The sequence below is a fragment of the Arctopsyche grandis genome, chromosome 11 (genome assembly GCF_051622035.1).
Source record: "Arctopsyche grandis isolate Sample6627 chromosome 11, ASM5162203v2, whole genome shotgun sequence".
Classification (NCBI taxonomy): domain Eukaryota; kingdom Metazoa; phylum Arthropoda; class Insecta; order Trichoptera; family Hydropsychidae; genus Arctopsyche; species Arctopsyche grandis.
Window position 1 is genome coordinate 14936450 of NC_135365.1, and position 24148 is coordinate 14960597.

Sequence of the window (24148 nt, forward strand, 5' to 3'; positions counted from 1 at the left end):
CCAGAAAAATAGTTTAATCTCAACAGGCATTTAAATCGGCAAAGTTATCGAAAACCTTCGACCGATGAATAACCACGCGTATAAACGATACGTTCACAATAATTGTATCGAGGGGTTCGCTAATGATCGTAGGTAATTTGCATCGAATTGATAAATTGTGCAATTTGGCGGGCGTAGATGGCCGTGCGGTGCGAGTGGTTGTGACGGCCGCCGGCAGATGTCAGCGCGAAGCGCAGTGCTCGTGCGGCTGTCGAGCGGGCAGGAGCTTCTCCGCCACTCCTCGCCGCCCCTCGCTCTTCTCCCCGCACGCCTCACCTCTCGTTGTCGCCGCGCAAGGGCGCCCCCGACCCACCATGGGTGAGTGCCCTCCACTTACCACACACCATACACTATACACCTATATGCCGGTGCCTTCATCCTGTCCACACTCGCAGCTCACACCGCCCCCTCTTTTACCGGCTTTTCATTTGAAAAATTGCGCGCGTAAAGGTTGCGGCGGGGCGGAGCGCCCACCGGGGGTGGGGGGGTGAGAGCCCCCATCGCGGTGTGAGCTGGCGTAGGCGCGCCCCCGCCCTCATCGCTCGATATGAGGGGCGAGGAGAAGGGGTGACCCACCCTCTGGAGCCGCCCCTCTCCTCGTCCCCCTCCCCTAGTGACAATCGCTATTTTTTGGCCGCAGGAGTGCCCGCATGGTCGGCCATGCACCCGTCAGAACAAAAAGGCGCCGATCTATAAATGCCGCGCTGGAATCTCGGTTTGTCCAAAGGGCGGACTACGGTTTCGTTCCCGATTGATTCGTATAAGAATTTCGATGGAATTTATTTATTCGACCCAAAGTGCCCGGCTTCGTCCGAGTCACAGTTTTGATTTTAATTGAATGTCGTGTATTTTTTTATTTAAATAAAATGAACGCGGTTCGTTTGTTTTCCCATACGAAAATAAATCGATACCGATTCAACGTTGCAAATACATATTTGTTTGTGAAGCAGATCGAAAGAAATATGTATAAAATCATACGTGTATTATTAATAAAAAAAAAAAAACTTAATAAAATGGACTTTTTTTTTTGTAAAATTTAACTTAGAAAAGTTTCCGAATCTTCCTAATCGAAATGGTACAAATTGTAAACTTCGAATTCTTATTTGCTTATAAAATTTGAGCGTTTGAAATATGGTTCGTTTCGTCACATGATAACTTATTTACTTTTATCGCAATTTAAAATGATATGCAGTTCTGCGAAATAGATCTAATTTACACAAGTAATTCCTACTAGCAATCTGATCGATTATTTTTCAGATAGTACATATGTACATTAAAACAACATATGTATGTACTTACTATCTGAAATAATACGACATAATTTTCAATTTTCAGTTCATCTATGTGAAAATAATTCAATGTTTTAAAGATTTCAAGAAGATTTTCAGTTAAAAACATCATATTTCATACCACAGATGAACAAGGTCACGTTTCCAGTATTATCAACAATTAAATTACACGTCTATACTACTTTTTACGTTTCATTGTTATGGTAATTTTTTTCAAATGCTAATTGTGGTATTGATGAATACTTGCCTGACAAAGATCTATAGTACTTTTTTTTTAAACATTTTTTAATTCCAAATTGACCCTATTTCATTTCAAATTGAACTTTTTTCATTTCAAATTGAATCTTTTTCATTTCATATTGACCCCTTTTAAATTTGAAATCAATACTCGCCTGACAAAGATCTATAGTACTTTTTTTTACGGGTTTTTCTTTTTTTACCCTTTTTCAATGTCAATTTGAAATGAAAAAGGGTAAATTTGGAATGAAAAACCTATATGTTATCATCATTTACAGCCAATGCTGGATGAAAACCTATCCAATACTTCTCAATTCGTCTGTTTTAGACAACTCCCATCACATTTTTTGATTTTCATCCATCCATCTCCTCTGTGGCCTTCTTGCACCCTTTTACATTCTCTCGGGTAAAGTTTGAGCACTTCTTTCATCCATCGGCAGCTACATTGCCATTTCAATCTCTTGAATTTCTGCATTATATCTACATATGTACTACCAATGCTGAAACGATCTTATCTATTGAAAGCAAGTATACATGTACAATGTACTTATATATGTATATGTATGTATGCATTTCACTCCCCAATATTGTTCTTCCAGTCGCATACTATTTAGGGTCAACGTATTTATGCCTCCCCCTCTTATTATATACAAGTTGCGACCGTTTTGCCAATCAATTCTAATAGCCTCAAAAAAGAAACAACAAACTACGTTTTTAATAACGACCTTCGAATGTTGTACATATGTATACACGTCGTGCTACTTTACTTTTCTTGTGATAACAAATTATCACAGAATTTTGAGTTTTTTTTTTTATTTTAATGTTATGTTCACGATTCGCGTCATTGATTCTCGTTGAACGAAAAGTATGTGCATATTATATTGTTCGATATTCGAACACTAACGACGATATCGTTAAATTATTCACATAATTACCACGGTACGCGCACAGCGTAAGCTACTGACTGATACGATTCTTATTGGAATATTTTATTTATATAAAAAATATGTAAATAATATCGCTGTAGGAGAAAAAAAAATCGTTTGCAGATATTATGTGTACGTATTGCGTTTCGTCACTTTCTTTGAACGGTAACGACCCCGGAAAGTGACGACAGGATATCCTTATAAGGAAGTCGCTACACGTGATTTTCATACGCGACGAAAACTTTAAAGGTGTATCGTAAAGCTCATTTTTTTTTTTAGACTTTCTATATATAGTATATAACTGATGATTTTCTTGTATGTTTGAAGTTGAACATGTTTGTGTAAATTGTTGGGGGTTTATTTTAAGGACTTTCAGGTTTGAATCAGTGGCATAGCTAGGAATTTCGGGCCCTCATGTAAAATTTATACAAGGCCCTCCCCACCCCTCTCCTCAACCCGATTTTTATAAATATTAGATGAAATAATTGTTGATACATATTTAGTATAATAATTCTATAATAAAATAAATTTAACTTAGCTCGTCGATTTTAAAAATTTGTCTTTCTCGATTTAAGGTTTGCAAAATTTTGGGATGTGTCTTATGGATATATTTTCAATAAAGTTTTTTTTATAATGGCGTTATGTGATTGATTATCCCACTTGAACCCAAATAGCTTTGTATGGTCTGCAACGATATATGTAAGTCCAAATAGACCTTTTCACATTTCTGCGTTGTAAAATAATAATCGAAATTTTTTATATGTACATACAAGTGTATTAAGAGTCATTTTACGAAGGCTTTTTTTTTAGCTTCACTTCGCCTATCGGTCTGTCAATATTTCCTAAATTTTTCCGATCTAAAACGTCCCCATTTTGCAAGGTTTAGTGTTTTTTTATAGAGTTTTCATCTACATATTTTCGCTTAATATTACTTTGGATATTTTTAAGTTGGACAATGCTTATTATATTGAGGGTATCGACTACTCGTGCTTTTCATGACTTTGCTATGAGGTATCTCCGCCGCTGGTTTGGACTTGTTATTCATTTGTATAGTATTTTGGATCATATTTCGCTTCGTTTGATCTTCAACTTACTTCAATGTACTGCAAGGAGGATCATTATCATCGAAATATTCTGAGAACACGCCCAAGTCGCCTTAATTGAATCATCTTAATAAAAAAAAGAGTTAACGGTCTCATTGCGAGTGAAGTTCAACTGATATTCGAAGGTAAAATGCTTGTACGCTTATTGCACAGCAAAGTATTTTCATTTATGCTATGCAACTACTGTGCTATCTTATCTTATCGACTCGGTGCTATGACATGTCGTAAACTTTTTAGTAATTTCACTAGATGGAGTTTTATGGCGGATGATCACCATTACAGGTTGAGAATGTGTACATTTTAATTCGATTAATTGGAATATATTGCAGGAAGATGCATTTATCTGGTGATTGTATATTAGAAGAGGAATTGCTTTCCGTCCATCTTTGGATGAACGACACTTCTTATGGCATCCGATCAATCTACGTATTGATTTCCCACCCCAATTTTTGGAGTGTTGGGTAGATTACCCGACACATTCTCACTTATACATAGTATATTTTGATCGTACGATCCATCCAGCTCATCATTCTCTCAAAACTGTTTTAAAAACATTTGATAATACAAATGTGTGATACGTTTATTTCATAGGTATTTTCACAGGTGTCACACAGAACGATTTCGACATTGCGGAAGCGTATCATGAGTTGTTTTGAGATGCATGGTAGACACTTGGGTATAATTCGAGGCTAATTACAAAAAAAAGTCGCATGTCAGAACTTGGAGTTTCCTCGGATATAGCGTTTCACACTTTGATCATATCTCATTACGTCTGTATTATATAGTGTTTCATACTATTTTTTTTCAGATGGGTATCGAGTATCGGTTTCTTTGGGCAACTCAGCTACCGTAACATTTTCGATATCACTTTGCACGGTCGTGGCACGTTTCTGGAACTCTATTCGAATTACAATAGTAATTAAATATCGACACGACTTTCGTCTGCGCCGTTATATGGAGATACATGTACCTACTTCCACACCTGGAAATATCTTATGATATGTATGTAGTTATAGGACGCGTCGTTTTGTCGGCCTGTCGACCTTGATTCCATTATATTACTTCTTTTATATACGGAGGGGGAGATGATTCTGGAAGAATATATACATGGATGTGTTCTCCCATAAAAACGTAACCCCTATAATCCCAATTTGTGTGTGGTTGTGTGTACTTTCGGCGTTCTCAAACTTTTGCTTGGATGGATTTGGATTTGTTTTTTATTTTTGATTGGTGTTTTGATCGGTCGTCATCTCTCTGCCTATTGTTTTCGATGTGAATTATGCCCACTGTTTAAAAACAGCACTTTATCGAGATGCATGGTCTATTGTTTTGTTTTAATGCAGACGATAGTCATCGTAACTGGTACATAATGTTAAGTTGCACGATTTCAGAACGGTGCTTTTCAAAATTTTTGTTTCATCCGTTTGTTTTATTGGAATGTAATGGGACTGTTTGTGGTACTGTCTGTTGGCATTCACCTGAAAAATAGGCGCTCAAACTGTCGCTATGTCTCTAGTTTACCTGTTTTTATATTGATTTTACCAGAAAGGTTAGGTTAGAATCGTGGTAAGATGTCAATTTCGTATTTTTTTTATCTACACATTATACATTTTATTGAGATTTTTGTGTCTACTTCATTAATAAATTAATTGATCAATAACTAAGGGTTGGAAAATATCGATGTTAAAATTAGCAAAACTACTTTTTTATGTTTAATGCAATGAATTTTAAATATCAGTCTCGTGCTGCAGAAATCTGCCTGTTTTTATTGCACACACACCTAAGTAAGGCTGTGCGATTAAAACAGCGAGTTTTCTACGGCACGCCATTGTTTAATACACATAATTGTGCTCTATTTCGACATTTCTGACGTCTAGTACCAAAAACCAATAAAATAACACATATTTTCCGTGGAAAACACAACTTTACTAATACTGTAGGTAGTGTAGTACAGTGAGATACATGGGACATTATTAGATGTAGAAAAGATGCTGGAATATGACTCAAAAGAATGAAATCGGTCTGACTCAGTAAAACGAGTATGTACTTATATTGAGTCAAACGTGTGGTGCTTAGTTTAGAGGGAATCAGATATACATATTGTATGTACATATGTAGTTGTATTTAAAGATCTTCGATCAATGTGTTTTGCTAGTGATGATGTATGGATGTAAAACTTGGATATTGAACGCCAAGATGCTAAACAAAGTCCAATACACTCAAATAAGTATGTACCGCTTTATATTTGGCATAACGAGGAAAGATAGGAAGCGGAATACGTGGGTGAGAAGTATGGCAAGGATAGTGGAGAGAGTGAAGTGATTGAAATGGCAATGGGCGGATCACGTAGCTAGAATAATGGACGAAAGGTGGACAAAAGAAGTGCTAGAATGGTACCCGAGATAATGTCAAAAGGGTAAAAGGAAGATGGATAGACGAAATTAGGAAAATGTGTGGGGTGAGATGGGTGAGTGTTGCGCAAAACAGAGACGGGTGAAGGAGTGTTGGATAGGCTTTCATGCAGTGATGGTGAATGGCTGTAAATCATGATGATGATTTGAGGATGGTTAAATTTGCATACAAATTCTTTCAATGTCGATATTGATCCATTATCTGTAATATATGGACGTATGGTAAATTCATATTATGTATTTTAGAAACAATATATAGTAGAGAGGTCGTCGAATTATTTACCTGTTGCGATGATAATATACGCGCATTTTGTCGGAACAGATTGTGTAGCTGCGGTTTAGGGTGTGTACGCGCGGGGGTGGGTCAGGCGTAAGGGGGAGAAGTTTGGGGGTGGGGAGGGGGCAAGGAAAACCACCCCTCGTTCGTGAATCGTTACCTACCACAACAGCTGCTCAGTTGCTATGGGCTACACACCCGCACACACCCATTCGCACCTAATGGCTGCTCTCGAACCTACTTTTTTTTCTACCCACCTACATATATGTCTGTTCTCTGGGTACGTTTTATTCCCGGACATTTTTCTAGGAAGTGCATATCCGCCTGAGGTAGACTTCTATTTCTAGTTCTGACTACAAATATGCGCCACACTCGCACCGTGTGGCGCATATTTGTATCGAGGAGGAATCGAATGCACATAGCTGGAGAGCCGGTCGCAGTATCGGGTGTTCTTGCACTCGATGATAGTAATTATTCTAATTGGTGCTAGTTTTCCGAGTTGAATGCGGCTACTGCTACTTTTTGAATTGTGGCTAGCTGAATATGTAGGTTCAGGTGCTCTGTTTGATCTATTTTTTATTTTGAAGCCTTTTTTTTAGCGAGGTGAGTAACGGTAAGAACATACTCTTACCATTACTCAACAAAACCAGCGGAATAGACTAGTGTTTAGCATATAATGCCTTGAGCAGAGCGGTCACTGGTTCAAATCCCACTGGTTTCTGCTGGCCAGACCTTGGATTTGTGACTCCAGGTCGATGGTCTCCTATCAGAGTTTGCCAATTTATCTGATTTTCATTGAAATGGTTCCAACAAATTGGCAGACTTACCCATTTTCTCGCAAAATCTTGAGTTTTCAGCAATCTCGAATTTCGCTGAATCGTATAAAATGCTGCAAATTTACAAATTTGACCATAGATCTCCGTGGATATTAATTGATATGTATTTATGTACTTTGTATAATAGTAATAACATTTGTATGAAATGTTAAATGTTTCTGGCCAGGAAGGGGCATTGTAGTTGCCTGTTACGCCTTCCTGGAATACATGAAGATATATAAATACCCAAAAGTCCGACACGGGACGCGTACGTCGACTCCAGCGGAGGTGTAACTTTATGTCATTGTTAATCGTACGTTACTAACATTATTTCGTCAAATTTCTCCTACATTTCTTCGAATATTTTATTTTATTTACAATTTTGCCATAGTTATTTTATATGAATAAATAAATATGAATACAAAAAAAAGATAACACAAGTAAATATTAGAACACATTTACGATCTCAAATTAAATTAATCATCATCGATCACTGTCAATGCTATGCTAGTAAAAAGATAAAACATTACCGAAAACACTCCAGTGGGTGAGGTTTGCGAAGGGATGCGGTGGTACAGATTTGGCATACCGTAGAACGTCTAGAGTTGTTTTGCATGTACAAAACTATCTAAAATAATGTGTCTTTACTTAAAAACTATGCCGGGTGTGAGACGAAACGCTTTGGCTTATTGGCGACGCCTGTAGGTTCGATATCTTCCACTTGGCCTCTGACGTTTCGATACTCATTTAATATTTGGCGGTGATGTGAGTGTTTTACAGTTGCGCTTTCGAATATAAGATCGTGTATTGAAAATCTATAAAACGAATTGAATGTAATATTTCTACATTTTTTTACACATTAAAAGTGAACATTTCTACTGTGCGTAGCCTTCTACACGATCGATTTTTGTTTGTTTCATAAAATAAGTCAGTATCAAGTCTTAATATATTTATATTACGATTATCTGTTTTTATTTTTTAATTGAAAACTGGATAAAAGGAAGAGGTCAACCGTCGCATGATTCAATATTTCGGGGGATTTATCTTGTATAGTTATTATCTTGAAGCAATTCATGTCAGAGTTCATTTGTTTGTTAACTTATTACAATTTGAATTTATGCATACTAAATTATTACAGTACGCTTTCGCATACAGTAGAGTGTGTGAGAAAAAATCGATTTGCAATTTCGAAAAACTGTGCTATCCATTGTCTATAATTGTGCTATCCGCTCAACCAGTCATGTTTTTCAAGATATTGTGGTAGATTCTTAAGACCGTTTCTAAAATTAAGTTATATTACTCCACTGCGAATAATTCGACTATGATGACTTCTTTATATTTCAAAACAACTCGCATATGCGCTAAAGGTAAATTGTTTTATACAGACACTTAAAAGTGTTAATGCTCGAATCGTAACGTTCGCTAGCGAAGGTTTCGTTTTACGAACCACATCAAATGGAATGATAAAACTGAACGACACTACTACTACTCACTATAAATTACAACATACATACATACATACATATATATACAAATCTATTTGTGCGATGAATTTTTTTGAAAGTTTCAACGTACATACGTGTATTTCGAATTATTCAAAAGAGGAGAAACCGTCACGGGCTGCACCCTAACCGTAGGGTCAGGGTTCAGTCGTACGCTCTGATGAACAACCTGGTACGAAATAATACCGTGTTTTTGTTGTAAATATCTATGTATGTAAGTATGTACACTGGGGCCAGACCAGACTGGAACTATTAAAATCAAATTATGCTCGGATTGTGAATCTCTAACCAGTGCGTCTCGTACAACGATGTATTTTCACGTTCGATTCTTTCGATCTACTCTACTTCTGTTTCGCAACAGCTGATTGCCGGGTTCGCTCCCGTTGCATTTTTGTATGCTGGATTCGTCCGTCTGCACCGCACGAGTTTACCGCGTATGTTGTATTTTTTTCTCTCTTACGAAATTGCGTTGGCTAGTGCCTTTTTTGTGCGCTATTACGAAACCGGGAAGTGTTTCGTGAGATTGATTGTGTGCGAGATTCGAGAATTTCGTGTCTGGCATTTGAAAGCGGTCCTCGTGCTCGACGACTCACCTGATGACTCATTTTGTCTGCCGGTGTTTCGTCTTTGCCCACTTGTGTGTTTATTTCTCTTCGAAGTGTGTGAGAAAGTTTGTATATGTACATACATACACCGTCTGTTGTGTCGTGGAGAAAGGAAAAATTGACAACGTATGATTACATCCCTAGTATTTGTTATTTACTGTCTATCATGTAAATTGATTCTGAATATTGCCAGTTTTGTGGAAAAGATGATGGTTTCAGATTTCGCCAATTTGGCACATCCACGCTTGGAACTATTGTTTGGCTACTAATATTATTTCACAAAACTGAACGGTCTATTGTATTTTTTTTTGTTATTAATTACACATTTGCTTTTATTTATTATACGGCAGTGGCAATATAGTGGACAATTCGGCTTTTTTGGACAAACATTATTAGTTACATTTATATTGTTTTTACATTAAACACGACGTCTACGGCCAAACATTGTACGTAAGTATTTAAAATATTTTTCAAGGCAAATAATAACATCCACAGATATATCTATGGTCAAATTTGCAGCATTTTATACAATTCAGCGAAATTTGCGAGAAATGGATAAGGATTGCCAATTTGTTGAAACCGTTTTAATGAAAATCATAAGATACATTGGCAAACTCTGATAGGAAACGATCGATCTCGAAGTAACTTATACAAGGTCTGGCCAGCCAGGAAGAGATCCCATGCCCACACAATTGAAAGCTTTACATACTAACCACTGATCTATGTTGCAACAGTGGTAAACGCAATGGAACAAAAAAAAAAGGTTTTCAACGAAATTAATAATAAATAGCCTTAGCAACCCAAGACCGGCAGAATCCGGTGGGATTTGAACCCGTGACCATTTTGTTCGAAAGCATTATATGCTAACCACTAGTCAATGCTGCTGGTTTATGTTTCGTTTCGTAGGTCAAATTATTGACATGATAAAGAAGAGAAAATAAAGGGATGTATAAAATTACGATGTAGTGCATTTGGGTGAATGAATGCCGTTTTCTAATCTAATGGTAAGAAAACTAAAAAAATGTACGGCACGGGAGATAAAAAAACGGAATACGTGGGTGAGAAGTATGACAAGGGTAGTTGACATAATGGAGAAAGTAAAGAGTTTGAAATGGCAATGAGCGGGTCACGTGCTAAAAGAGCGGATGATAGATGGACAAAAAGAATGCGCGAATGATACCCGAGAGAATGTAAATGGGTAAAAAAAGGCCACAAGGGAGATGGATTGATGAAATTAGGGAAATGTGTGGGGTGAAACGGATGAGAGTTGTAGCTTGTTGGAGAGTCCTTCATCTAGCTGTGAATAAATGAACATTTCATATTTTCGTTCATAGTTATGAAAAAAAATCGAATGATTGCTTTTTTGAAGTTCGATAAACCGTTATTTGAAACTCGAATTGCAATGATTTCATATATGTATGTACATACATATGTATACATATATTTTGCTTTGAAAGAAATAGGTAAGAGGTATAAGCCGCCGCTCTCATTCTTTAAAATCATCTATTATAAATGGCTTCACCTTTTCTCAATCTTGATAAATACAATGTTAAGAGGTTGATCCTTTCTGGTTTGGGATGCTATCGAGATTGAAGCGAAAGCAAAGATTCAAAGTAACCATGTATGTATGTTTTGATTCGCTGAAATAGTATTTTTATTGTATGTTCATAGCAATTTCACTTTAATCGCATAATTGTTCTTATATGGGGAAAAGGTGATGCATAAGCACCTTTCTCCAGACGAGATTCTTTCTCGTATAGTCGCATAGATTCTTATCGCATTTTGCAGAACGGAATTTTACCGCAAATTTAGAAATTTTTACCCTCACAGCTTTTTTACTTTTTACCGCAACGCCGAAGCCGTCAAATTCGGTTCCTTTTTTTTCAATTTAAATTCAATTTTTCCGGTCCAATTGCTAGCATCCGGCACCTACCGCTCGTACTTTTCTTGCGGCAATTAGTTTGTCGAATAACATTTTATAGGTCATCATTACAGTACCATTACAATATACGTTACGTTCATAGGAGAAAGAGAGGCTAGCGGTGTAACGAATTCTCTAACATTGACTGGATTTTGTATGGAATTCTTTAATAAAAGAAACACATTCGAGTGTATAGAAGAGTTAATCCATCCATCTTGAGCGTCTTTGGTACTCGGTACGGCTTCACTAATTCTTTTATAATAGCATCAGGCGTTGACTTGTGAACTCTGGAATTGAACTTTTCGTGACTAACCATTGAATGCCGTATACACCTGCTCCAGTTTCACCTCAAGTTGTTTAAGTAAAATACGTGCAACCAAGTACAAGTGTGTGCAACGCACACAGGCGGCCGAAAGAAATGAGAGTCGAAGAAATTATATTCCTTAAAAAATACGCAACAAGACATTGTATTTTTTAAAATGCATTTAAATTGTCTTGTTGTATACTTGAGGATTGTTGTTGCAAGTTACTTGTAACACACCCGAACTATAATTCGGGTAAATAACGGGATAGCAGGTATAGCTTCGGTCGGCACAGAGCTAGGTGTTTTATGTTCTATTATCTTTGCGACTGCCAGATTTATTTCTTCAAGGATGCTGAGTATTGGTTGGTCATAGAAAGAACATTGTCCTAGATGTGGGATTGGGGGTAAAAACACTATTTTCATTAATGAACTTGAAAACGTTCAATTTCTTTTCGTCTGCTCCTGTTTAGAACTAAACGTTTTGGTTTTCCGTGTTTTTCTGGTTAATTTTTATTGTGATTAAAATGTTAACACTATATTTCTCACACGATATATATCACAAGGTGAGATTTTTACACTACTCGCATGCACTTCATTTTTTTTATTAATATGATTTATACAAATGCTGATAAAATTGAAGAGCGGCCGATTTAATTTTGCACACAGGCGGTTGAACTCCTAGGCGCGGCCCTGCGTGCAACTAACTTAACATCCAGCTCTGCCCGGGTGAAACTTTGCATATAATAAATACACGACGGATCGTTTCAATCGTTGATTAACTTTTAGATATAAATGAATAGATAAACTTTTAAATTCAGGTACACTGATATGCTAGTGTGTATGTAGGATATGTCGCGTGTTTGAAATCATTTCTGATATCGGTTGTCCTTAATAATTCAATCAGACTTATTGACTCGTTGAACTGAGTGCTCTCCGAATTGATTATATCGTCGAAGTGACGTGCAACTGTCGAGATAAAACAATCATGTGTGTATGCATAGTTTAAGTAAATTATGAATTTGAACGTTTTGTGATCTTTTTAATTAGTATTAATCGTTCTTACGAACGACGCATGCTTTCTTGGCTGCTACCGAATGCATTTTATTGGTGTAAATTAGATGTGTATTTAATTGTTGTGTGTTTGTGTTGTGTACGTGTGTGGTACAGTACGAATGGATAACCTCTTGACTTTTTAATTAATTTTTTTTCAAAATGACTGGTATCCTCTTATCTGTGTCTGTTAAGTGTACATATCCGTTTTTCTTGTGAAATTAGTACATATGTACATATGTTTGTATATGCATAAGTATTTTTGGGTTTTTCTTTAGTTGTGTCCTATCTATGTATTCCGGTTTAAGATATTTTCGAACGTTCAAAGAATGTTTGCTTTTGCTGATGTGAAAGACTGAAATTTTGGGCAATTTTTTATATATAATTTTTCCCATTAATCCATAATGGGATGCCCCCGAGTGATTATGATATTAAACTTGTACATGTATAAATGTAAATATTTAAAAATTTTGAAACTATATTCAAATAGTGGTGACATAGTGGGTAGAATGGTTTTTGCCTATTTGATGAGGACCGTTTCAACAATGAAATCAGATAAATTTGGCAAACTCTGATGGGAAACGATCGACTTGGAGTTACACATATTCAAGTCCGACCAACAGTACTGCAGAAATTCTTTTCAATCGAGGTCAACCTAGGGCTTGAACCTCAGAACCTCTTGGCGGTTAGCATTAATGCAACCACCTGCTGGATAATAACATTGTTGCGTAAGGGTGGGTTCAGGATCTTTCTTATTAAGGACAAGTTGCCCAGCATAACATCCCCGATCCGTTGGCGTGTCTATTGTCTAGGCACGTAGGTCTACCCACACTCGCCCCGTTCTGTGAGAACCCCAGCGTATTCTTTACTCGGGCACTTACCGAGTCCCGCTAGCCTAATCCGGGTCTCTATTGTTCACCCACGAATGCACTTCGACAGTGAATACTCTCTCCCATGTTCCCACGTTGCAATATGTACGAGTATGATTTGTTTGCTGCGTATCCTGTCGCACCGCGTCGTTTCCGTGTGCACGCAGCTACGCAATATAGCACCAGCAATCATCACCAGTGTCTCACATCTTTCCAATTGCTTCTGTAGCTCAAAGATGAGACGCTAATACTATGTATTATGTAGTCTGCTTCCAGAATACTGATCATTGTAATATTTGTTTTTTTAGGGATTTGTTTAAAAACATACATGCATCCCTTCCATATTTATTATTATGTAAGTTTTAGTGTATTATTTTAACCACGAAGAAAAAGTTAAAAAAAGTTTTCCACAAGTGAAAAAGAGGAATTTCATCTTATGTACATATTCCACGCATTCTTTCAAATTATTTTTTGAATGCTTATGCATATTAGATTTTTTATTGAAAATTTATCACACAATTGGTGAAGTATGTGGTACGTCTCTAGATATTTGATATTAACAGTTTTTTTTCCCTCCTAGTTTAATACGACTGAACGGGATTCTTAACTTGTGTGGGTTTCGGGTCAAATGTCAAGAAGATCAATTGGTTTAAAACTAGTGGGGTTATTATTGACTGCGCACTACTTACCATGTAACTTTGATATTTTAACCGTTGAGTAAGACGATAATTTGTTTCATTCAATTTGTCAACGCGACCGTTGTCAATGTGAAATATTTATTTATGTTCGATTTAATTATAAGCAGCGTTTCGTATAAGCGTGTACTTTGAGACCCCTGCCGTCCGAGCGATTACGGTAATTTGCATAATCTTATGCAATTTATTCCGATTATATTCGTGCGGTCGACGCGCGGCCACATTGTTGCCAAAAAGTATTAATGTTTCAATATACAGACTACGTAAACTATCGTGCGCTTTTGCGAATCCATCGTTTCAAGGATGCTAAAATGAAATGGAAAAAAAATTGTGAATGTATAAATGCGTTAAAATCTCGAATCGATTCGACGCGCGTGCGAATAATAATTTTGAAGAATTCGCCGCGACTTAAAATCGTTGAGTTATTTTCGCAAAAGTTGACCTATATATTTGCTAAATTCATTGCATTTGGTCGGACGTCGAAATGTGCACGGAAGTTTAGTGTTGGTTTGATGATGATTGTTTGTTACTTGTATAATGAATTACTTTGATGTATTTTTCAATAGCAAAAGCTTTTAGTCGTTTTCGGAAGGCTTATTTTGCAGGGTTGGTACTGGAAAGTCAAAGTTTTCCAATTTTCTTAAGTTTTACTACACTTTTATATTTTTACCATTGTGTCATTACGGGATTGCCCCTAAGTCGGTATTGATAACTATGGCTGTCTTTGTACGGTGGCGTGATCAGCATATTATTCTTTTGAGCGGAGTGGTCACAGGTTCGAGTCCGACTAAAGTCCGCTGCCGGCCAGACCTTGGATATGTATGTGACTCCAGGTCGATCGTTTCTCATCAAAGTTTGCCAATTTTTCTGATTTTCATTGAAACGGTTCCTATAAAATTGGCATTTCCTTCCTATATCTCTTGCTAATCTCAAGTTTTGAGCTTCGCCAGTTTGATTATGAAATGCTGCAAAATTTTTCAAAATGTCACTGGATGAATTCGCATTATATAAAATGTTTATATATATTGAATGCTTGTATTGTATCTGTATAAGTGCACTCATTGCTTTGTAGGGATATGTAAAGGCGAGTGTTCATTTATTTGAAATAAAATGAAATCCTAAAAAAGTGGCCAATTTGGTAGGAATCGTTTCAACAATGAAATCAGATAGATTGGCAAACTCTGATAGGAATCGATCGACCTGGAGTCACATATCCAAATTCTAGCCAGCAACACTGGATCAAGAATCGAATCCGTGATCCCTCAGTTGTTAGCATTATAAGCTAACCACCGCGCTTTGTTGTATGTGGACATGGATTCATGATATCAATTTTTGACTCATTTACACGTTTTGACTCATGTTGACAGTATTATTCTATGTAGAGATTGCAATACCGGTATACCAGTAAATTGGCAAAATTTACCGGTAATTACCGCAAAATATTTTATCGCGAATTAAGTTCATATACAGGCATATAATTGCATAATATTACATTAAAATCGATGCAAATGGCGTATTGTGTATTAGGTTGCCTGGAATTTGTTTTATTCAGTATTAAATGTGGCAATTTCAAATTGATAAATTCACTGGCAACACAGACCAACCTAATCATAATAAGAGGTAAGAAATAAATGCGATCAGATGGTTGTTTCAATTATGATCAAAACTTTAAATAAATAAATATGATTGGTTAAAAATAAGAAATAAAAAAAATAAAATTTCTCTATTATTTTGAATTAACTTGAATTCATCTGAGATTTATTTTTAATTATTTACGATTCAATCTAGGCTAACGTTTTTAGGAAAAGTAACCACATGGAGTTATCTAATACTCATTTAGCGGTAAATACCGGTATTAGGAAAAAATATTTACCGGTTTATGAAAATTGACAGTAAATTGTAATCCCTAATTCTATCAAAATTTTAGTTGAAACCTTCCAAAAAAAATTAGGTGAATTGTTAACAAGATGATATACGTATGTATGTATGTAAGTTTGAAAAATGGTATATGTTTTCTTGTTTGCCCTATCAGTCGATCAATATCGAGTATTGGCTTATAGTGAGTGAATACGTCGTATTTTTCAATAGTCAAGAGAGGAAAAATGAAACATTTAAAAACATGTAATAGTCCAAAATTTGGTTTGTGATATCGATTTTTCTATCGATTAGATGCGTCAGTGTTGAGATCATTATACACATCTACATTGTTTTATTATTTATTGTAACTCACATATTATATATTTGAGTGTCCTTAAGATGTCCTTAAGAAAACCAATTCCGAATCCACACATAAATTCTTTTTTTTTTAAGTAAACTTTTTTTTAAAACCACACACTTTTTTTTTAAGTAAACTTGTATGTACGTATGTACATATTAACTGCATTTCATATTTTTTTCGATAGTCAAAGTTTTTATTTGCTTATTTTATTTTTATTTTTTTGTAATGCATACAATTTCAATAGTATATCAGAATGACGTTCAAGATTTTAAAATACGTACATTCCATTATCTCTTGCGTCTGATAAAGCCGACACGTATTGTGTTAAGTGCATCGTAATTTCATTCTTTAGCTTTACGTTTTTTTATTTTATTATTTTTTTAACAGGTGTAGGAAAAATATCACCTTCCAATCGTCATCTTACTGTGTTCGCATAAATATTTTGTTGTGTTCAGTGAGAGAAGCGTATATTTATATTGTAAATTAAAAACATTAGAAAATCATTGTTTGAATGAAAGGAAAATAGCATTGCAAATATTAGCCAAGTGTTACGACAAATCATACACGCTCTAGCTTGTATGTGGCTGATAATTGCTGATAACGCAAATTGACTTCGCCTTGATAATAAACCACTGCCACTCGTTTCATTTTTGTACCAATTCCGATCTCCCGTTTTTGTTTCATTTCGTTCAGACGCGTAACCTTAGTTGGCAACCTGCATTTTGCGTATGTATGTACATGGTATGTCAATCCAGTCGATTTAATTGATGCGAATTACATAGATGATGTAATAGTCCACAACGTGTCTTAAGTTGGCAAACGGAATGGAAAAATTAAATTGCGGCTCCGTTCTTTCATATCTGTCTGTATTGGTTCTTCAATGAGTTTGTGTTATACATACATATTTGCTCATACGATAAGCTCTCTTCTAGTTTGTACGTGTTTGTTTCAGATAAATATTTAATCTTTATCCTCATTTTAGTCAGTTTTTTTTCTCGTGCGAATATTATTATAATAATAATTCGTGCTTGCGTTTTCCTGGTGTATCATTGTGTTTACTCAGCGAAAAATTGTTTCGACAAGTCTCGTCTCTATCGAATTTGTGGTCACTTTGTGGCCCTCATTTGTATTGTATACGAGATAATAGAATTAGTCTGTTTATTGTGCTAATTTTAATCACTGGATTGGAATGTGAGCAGTTTTTATTTTTCTCAATTTTACTTGCGTATGACAACTTTTCACTCGCATGTTATGTTATTCACGGTTCGGTGATTGTTCCGCATTAAGTGATCTCACACACGTCACTAAAATCTCTATCACGGAACATCTGGCACCTGAAAATTTCATCCATCGAGAGTTAACAACGCGAACTATCATACTTACGAGAATTCGAGAGCCAGATATTCCGTATTTGTGATTTTCGTGGCAATTATGGCCGTGTGCGTGATCGCAATGTGCGAAATAACGCGTTTATATATTCACAAGTTAATATGTATAAGGTGACCACTTTTTTCAAATTGAAAACCAGAACATTTTAGCAAAAAGAAAACATATTTTTTTTAAATACTTCCACTAACAAAGAATTCATTTTATTTAATGCTCTTATAAAATTCTTCACGGAGCTGGTTAATGCTATTCTTATCGATTAGCAAACATTTTAAACTTTTAACATTCAATATTGCGTTTTATCACTAGACCACATATTGTTCATCAAAGAAAAAAAAGACCTTCGGGCAGGTGCATATGTTCTTGCTAAACAAAGACAATATTTGACTATTTTGCCAATATTTTTGTAGGACACATCATTTTCGCTGAAGGCTTTGTATGTTCAAATTCATCTATTAGATGAATTTAAATATATAATAAAAAGTGGACTGGTTTTATTTCATGACCAACCAAGTCAGGTACTCAAAAAACCAGTACTCTACTGGTAAAAATAGTACGAATAGTAACAGTACCTTAAGTTATGTAATAACGCTAAGCAACAAAAAAAAAAATACAAAAATATTTACTAAGTTGACCCACTGAATTCGAATATGACAATAATTTTTTAACTTTTTCAGTGCATTTCGTTGTCGAATTTGTATATACATACACCAGCAGTCACATAAAATGGAACGCTTGTGAGTTTTACGACTTCGAGGTCATTAAAGGATAATCCCTTTATGTGTAGGGTTTTTAACGACCAAATATTCTAAATATGATTGTTTTCTAAGATTTGAGTTCAGTTTAGTGTGGGTTTTCGAGGAGAAAGCATCAAATTCGAATTTTAACACGTCAACATGAAAAAACGAGCTCAGTTATCATTGCAGAAGAGTGTAAAAATCGTGACATTGGCGAGTTCAGGATTTTCCTTTCGGTCAATTTCCAAGAAAATGGGATGTTCTATATCGACTGTTTCGAGAATACTGATAAAAAAAAAGAGAATCTGGAAGTTTTGATCGTAAGAAGGGGACCGAACTGAAAAGATGCACATCGGAGAGGCAAGACCGTGTAATAACCAGATTATCTTTACAGCAGCGATTCAAAACTGCTGTAGAAATAAGAACAGATGTATCTTCACAATTTTCCATGGAAATCAGCGACTCAACAGTAAGAAGGCGACTCAGAGAAGCTGGACTGTACGGTCGGAAAGCTGCAAAAAAACCACTACTAACCAAGAGAATGAAAAACAATCGATTGGAATGGGCGAAAGCACATGAAAATTGGAGTCCATCAGATTGGCAACGAGTGATACTTTCCGACAAATCAAAGTTTAACCTCTATAGTCCTGATGGTTTTCCGTATGTCCGAAGGAAAGTTGGCGAAAGGTATAATGAAAATTGTACCCTTAAAAATGTTAAGCATCCTCCAGGTCAAATGGTCTGGGGATGCTTTTCGTACCATAGCATTGGACAATTGGAGTTTCTACAAGGTGCCATCGATGGAAAAAAATATAAAAAAATTTTAGAAGAAAGCTTTGTCCCATCGATGGAAAACCACCTTTCATATACCGATGATATAATTTTTCAAGATGACTCTGCCCCTTGTCATCGAGCTAAATTGGTGAGAATTCATTTTATTTGATAGCATTGAATATAAATTATAAAATTTCAATCAAAAAACTGATTTTTTTTTTTTACTTTTTTTTTGGTTCGGGACTATTTACAAGAAATGGGTGTAAAGACACTACGATGGCCTGGCAATGGTCCCGATTTAAATCCAATCGAAAATTTATGGATGGGTATCAAGTACAGGATAAGGAAGAACAATGTTACTACTCTTAAATCGTTGAAAGAAATAATAGAAAAGATATGGTACGAAGACTTCCCAATCGAAAATTTAAAAACTTTAGTAGATTCCATGCCAAACCGAATAAAAGAAGTTATAAAATCGAAAGGAGCCGCTACAAAATATTAATTTCTTTTTTATAAGTTGTAAATAATAATATGTGACTGTAATAAAATTAAAAATGTATATGTATAGTGTTATTTTCATTTCAAATTTCATTTAACCGTGAAGTCAACGCACGGTCGTAAAATCTGCCCTCCATTAAATTTCTCCCCAACTCATTTTTGTCAACTTTTTTTTTTCACGTTTGGTATTACACGAATGCACTATGGTACAACCTATCATTTAAATGACTTTCGGTTTTGGTTTTATATAAGATTACCGAAATTTCACGCAAAAACATGTTTCGCTTAAGCGTTCCGTTTTATGTGACTGCTGCTGTATATACAAAACCCATATACGAAAATGTTTTACATATTGAAATATTTATTTTACGAGATAAACATAAACAAAACATAACCATTGAAAAATATAATAATAATTGATTTTTAAACGTTTTTTCAAATATTTTAAAGATGTGTTAATAGCTTAAAAAGCTATGAATGATCACAATATGTCTCGTTAAAGATATTACATACATCTATACGAAAGAAAAAAAATTATACAATATACAAACTCCTGTCAAAGCAGACGAAAAGTTGAGAAAACGAGTCTTGAGATATTGCAAGTTGGTAGAACGTAGCGCACCGATATCATATGAATTTTTGATACGTACACGTGCACGTCTTATTTGCAATTCAGTCGGTTTTAAACGTGGGAACTCTGTTCAGAGTAAGATTTTCCATCTAAAATATTACACAGTCTCTGAACATGATTTTTTCATGCATCTTGAGCGCATATGTGCGTCACCAGTTAGCGACACATTGTTTCATCTGAGACACAACAACATTTGCATCATTCGCTATGCTTTTTACGACCGTGGCTCGTTACTTGTCATGAATATGCTTATACGCTTGTATCTATTCATACATGCATATATTGCATTTTGCCAGATCGTTTACGACTCAATGTCCAATTACAGTGGGCTCTTTTCGCTTTACGTTGATACTGTACGCTTTTGTTCGTACCGACCGGTTAGTTAGTTTGTTTGTCGGATGCTGCGTTTCGTTTTGTATGGAACGCATTTTAATTTGTGGTTGTGAGCGCGCGCTTTTTAGTCCCCAATCAAACGTGACGCAATGTGGCCCATAGGCTTAAATTGATCCATTCAATTCTGATCTTTTTATAAAGGTTTGCGTACACCGTGTGTGAGTCATCGTCGAAAAGAGGGAACACACATGTATGTGTATGATTGTGTGTAAACAGACTTCTGTTGGGATGGTTTTGCACGTGATTTTCCAGATACGCGTCATTGTTTGATTTAACGTTTGCATTATTCATAGCTAAGATTTTTCCATATAGAAAAAAATTAGTTTTGTATCTACTGGAAATGGTCGAATTTTATTTGTGCCAAAGTTGATTTACAGCTCAATCTGTAAATTTTGTTGTATATTAAGTTCGCTTTTATAACGGATGGATAATAATATACAGTTAATTCGCTGTGAGGAAAATTTGCATGGCTAAAATTTGTTGTTTTTCTTTTGAAATTGTGGTTTTCTTTTTTATTGTTATGGAAGGCGGTCAGTGCTGACAACTTTATTCATAAGCAGTTTTTGGATTTTTTTAAAATTGAATGTCAATTGTACAAACAGTTATGTATGTAGCAGTATTTCTACAAACATGTATCTTGTTTTTTTTTTTAATAATAATTAAACATTTGTATCAGACAAACTTTCAAAAAAAAAATTTTGAATATGGAGTGTAATTTTTTCAGAATTTCAGCTTTTGGTACAAATCGCGATTGTGTGAATTTGTATTTTGCAAAAAGAGTAAAATTCACGCTACATTTATGAATAAAATTATGCATAAAATATTATCGATACAAAACATCGATTTATCGGTAATGCTTTTTAGTGATTTACCGGCTTAATCTTAAGCAGTGATTATTCATCAAAATGTTTTAAAAAAAAAATATGTATTATATTATAATAAACGACACATTTTTTTATTATTAATAATTTTCGATTTTAATTTTATTTAAAAATATTTAGGGATACGGCAAAGGAAATGTGTTTATTACGTAACAAAACAAAACAAAACAATTTAAAGTCTAATATTCGCATGGTCACAAAATCTATTGTTGTTACGTTTATAAATAGATGAAGTAAAAAGGCGAAAAAATAAAAAATAATAACAAGGAACCGAAAAATAGTATTAATAATAAAAAAAGCTTGTACTGTAAGTATATTTTGTCTAGCTTCTCCCGTGTTGTCCCATTCCCACGGGACATCACTTAACACCTAGGAATTTGAAATTTTGACGATTATATAATTTTTAATAAATATATAATACATATGATACTATTACGGTTACTTATGTACTTATCTAATCGCCCGTGCGGTATTTATTTCTTATTTCAAATACATAGTGTGTTTATTTATCAAATCGTTAAAAAAAACCTACCGATTTATAGTTTGGTTTCAAACCGCTGACATCGGCCCGTATGTACATGCATATGTATTTAGCTAGAAGGCAGGCACTCATGTTTTTCTTGTGTGAGCGATTATTTTCTGGCGCCTTCCACCCCTTACGCCACTGTTATATTTATTCTATTTATTTATAGTCAAATGTATGCCATATTTTTGACGTCTTTTATGCGCCTTTTACACTGCGGCGCCTGTGTGCATCGCACACTTCACACGCCACACTGCGCATTTGCGTATTGTTTTTATACAGCCAGCAGCATAGCTCGGACGTTAAGCTTCTGCTTACCGTCAAGAAGGTGCCGGGTTCAATCCCTGAATGAAAATGAATTTTTCAGAGTATGCTGTTGGTCAGACCTGGACTTGTGACTCCAGGTTGATCGTTTCCTATCAGAGTTTGCCAATTTTCTCTGATTTCATTGTTGAAACGGTTCCCGGAAAAAAAAAATTGGCTAAAAATCCTTCCTACCTACTATGTCACCATTATTTGAAATTTGATTGATGTACAATAAAAATTTATGTACAATTCATAGATGTCTCGTTAATTTGCGAGTTTTTTCAGTGTCTCGCAATTCAACGACTTATAATAAAAATGCTGCATTTGTATTTGTAATTGGCCAGGAAGGCGCATTGGGATTTACCTGTAAGGCCTTCCTGGTATATATGTAAAAATAAAAAATAAAATAAAATAAAAATAAAAAGCGTCGTTCTATCTACCTGTTATTGAATGATATGATATGCGACCTCAATTGAAAACTGTTTATATTGTTTTTCTCGCTGTTTTCACGCGAAGGTCGGGTCTTGGTTTTTACCGACGCGACTTGTTCTCGTGCCTGTTTTACTGTCACTTTAAACGCCATTTGGTCTCGCAAGTTCTCACTCGAAATAAATATAATGACACGTGGATCTGATTTACCCCGTCATTATCGAGGGTGGTCTTCGAGCCGTGAGCACGCCCATTCAAAACTGGGCATTTTTACACGATGACGTCATGTTGCGATCTGTGTCACTATGTGAACGTGGTGTGGTGTTGGGTATGCAGTGCGAAACCTTTGGTCTTCGATTCGTTTGATGGTTCTTACAGAATAAATTAAAAATTCGAATGGATATGTGTATAGATGTATAAAATAAAACTTGTGTAGTTACATACTTTGTATATTGTGAACAGTGTCGATAAAAAAGTGGAGCAATGTTCAAAGTTAGATACATCTAACATATGTATGTATGTATGTAGAATGCGATAGATGCTCCATCACTGGTTTTTAGCGTGTATATGTAGTTCCAATGTATGATGTGAAGAATTGACTTTGTATAATTGGATAAAATCGCCTATGTGATTGGAATATACATAATTAGTAAATTTAATTGTAAATTCCCTATTATTATCGGTTACGTAAGTAGGTTATAGTAAAACTGCGATATGACCTGTCATGTATGCTTATCTGATTGTTAGCAATTATTTTATCGTGATCTTAACTTACTCCTTGAGCCGTAATCTAGCTTGTATTTTACACAATTTGCCGACACTTTATAATTCTTACTAAAATTTATACACTTGTGAAAGAATTAAATTTAAATCTGTGTTGAGAGGACGAATATTTGATTATTGAATCTTAGTTGGTTTAACTGCAACCAAAATATAACAGCTAAAGCGCGACAGGTTTTCATCATCATCTGTGTCATATCGAGTGAGTAAAAGTTCCATCATTGTTTCCTGAGAGAACTTCGGTGACTATTGCTATCTCTTATCAAGTTCGTCAAATATTTTCTTTTCAAATATTTTTATGGCGTTTGCTAAATGTTTATTTAGAGTACTGCTGGCCAGACTTTGATATTTGTGACTTCAAGTTGATCGTTTCCTATCAGAGTTTTTATCTAATTTCACTGTCGAAACGGTTCCTCGAGAAATGGGCAAAATCGTCATACCCACTATTTTTCACAACTATTTGAATATGATTTCAAATTTATATACATACTAGTGATTAAATAAATTTTATTATTAACTAATTAAATTAATTTTAAGCAAATAGCGCTA

General features: G+C 35.2%; 1 protein-coding gene across 1 annotated transcript in view; it reads left to right on the plus strand.

The window, feature by feature from the left end:
* Positions 1 to 221: 221 nt before the first annotated feature.
* Positions 222 to 24148, plus strand: part of Unc-115a (actin binding LIM protein Uncoordinated 115a) — a 65275-nt gene continuing 41348 nt past the window's right edge. Inside the window, exon 1 of the mRNA XM_077441229.1 lies at positions 222 to 357. Coding sequence (XP_077297355.1) covers positions 354 to 357 — 4 coding nt within the window. The 5' untranslated portion in view covers positions 222 to 353. The remainder of the gene's footprint in view (positions 358 to 24148) is intronic.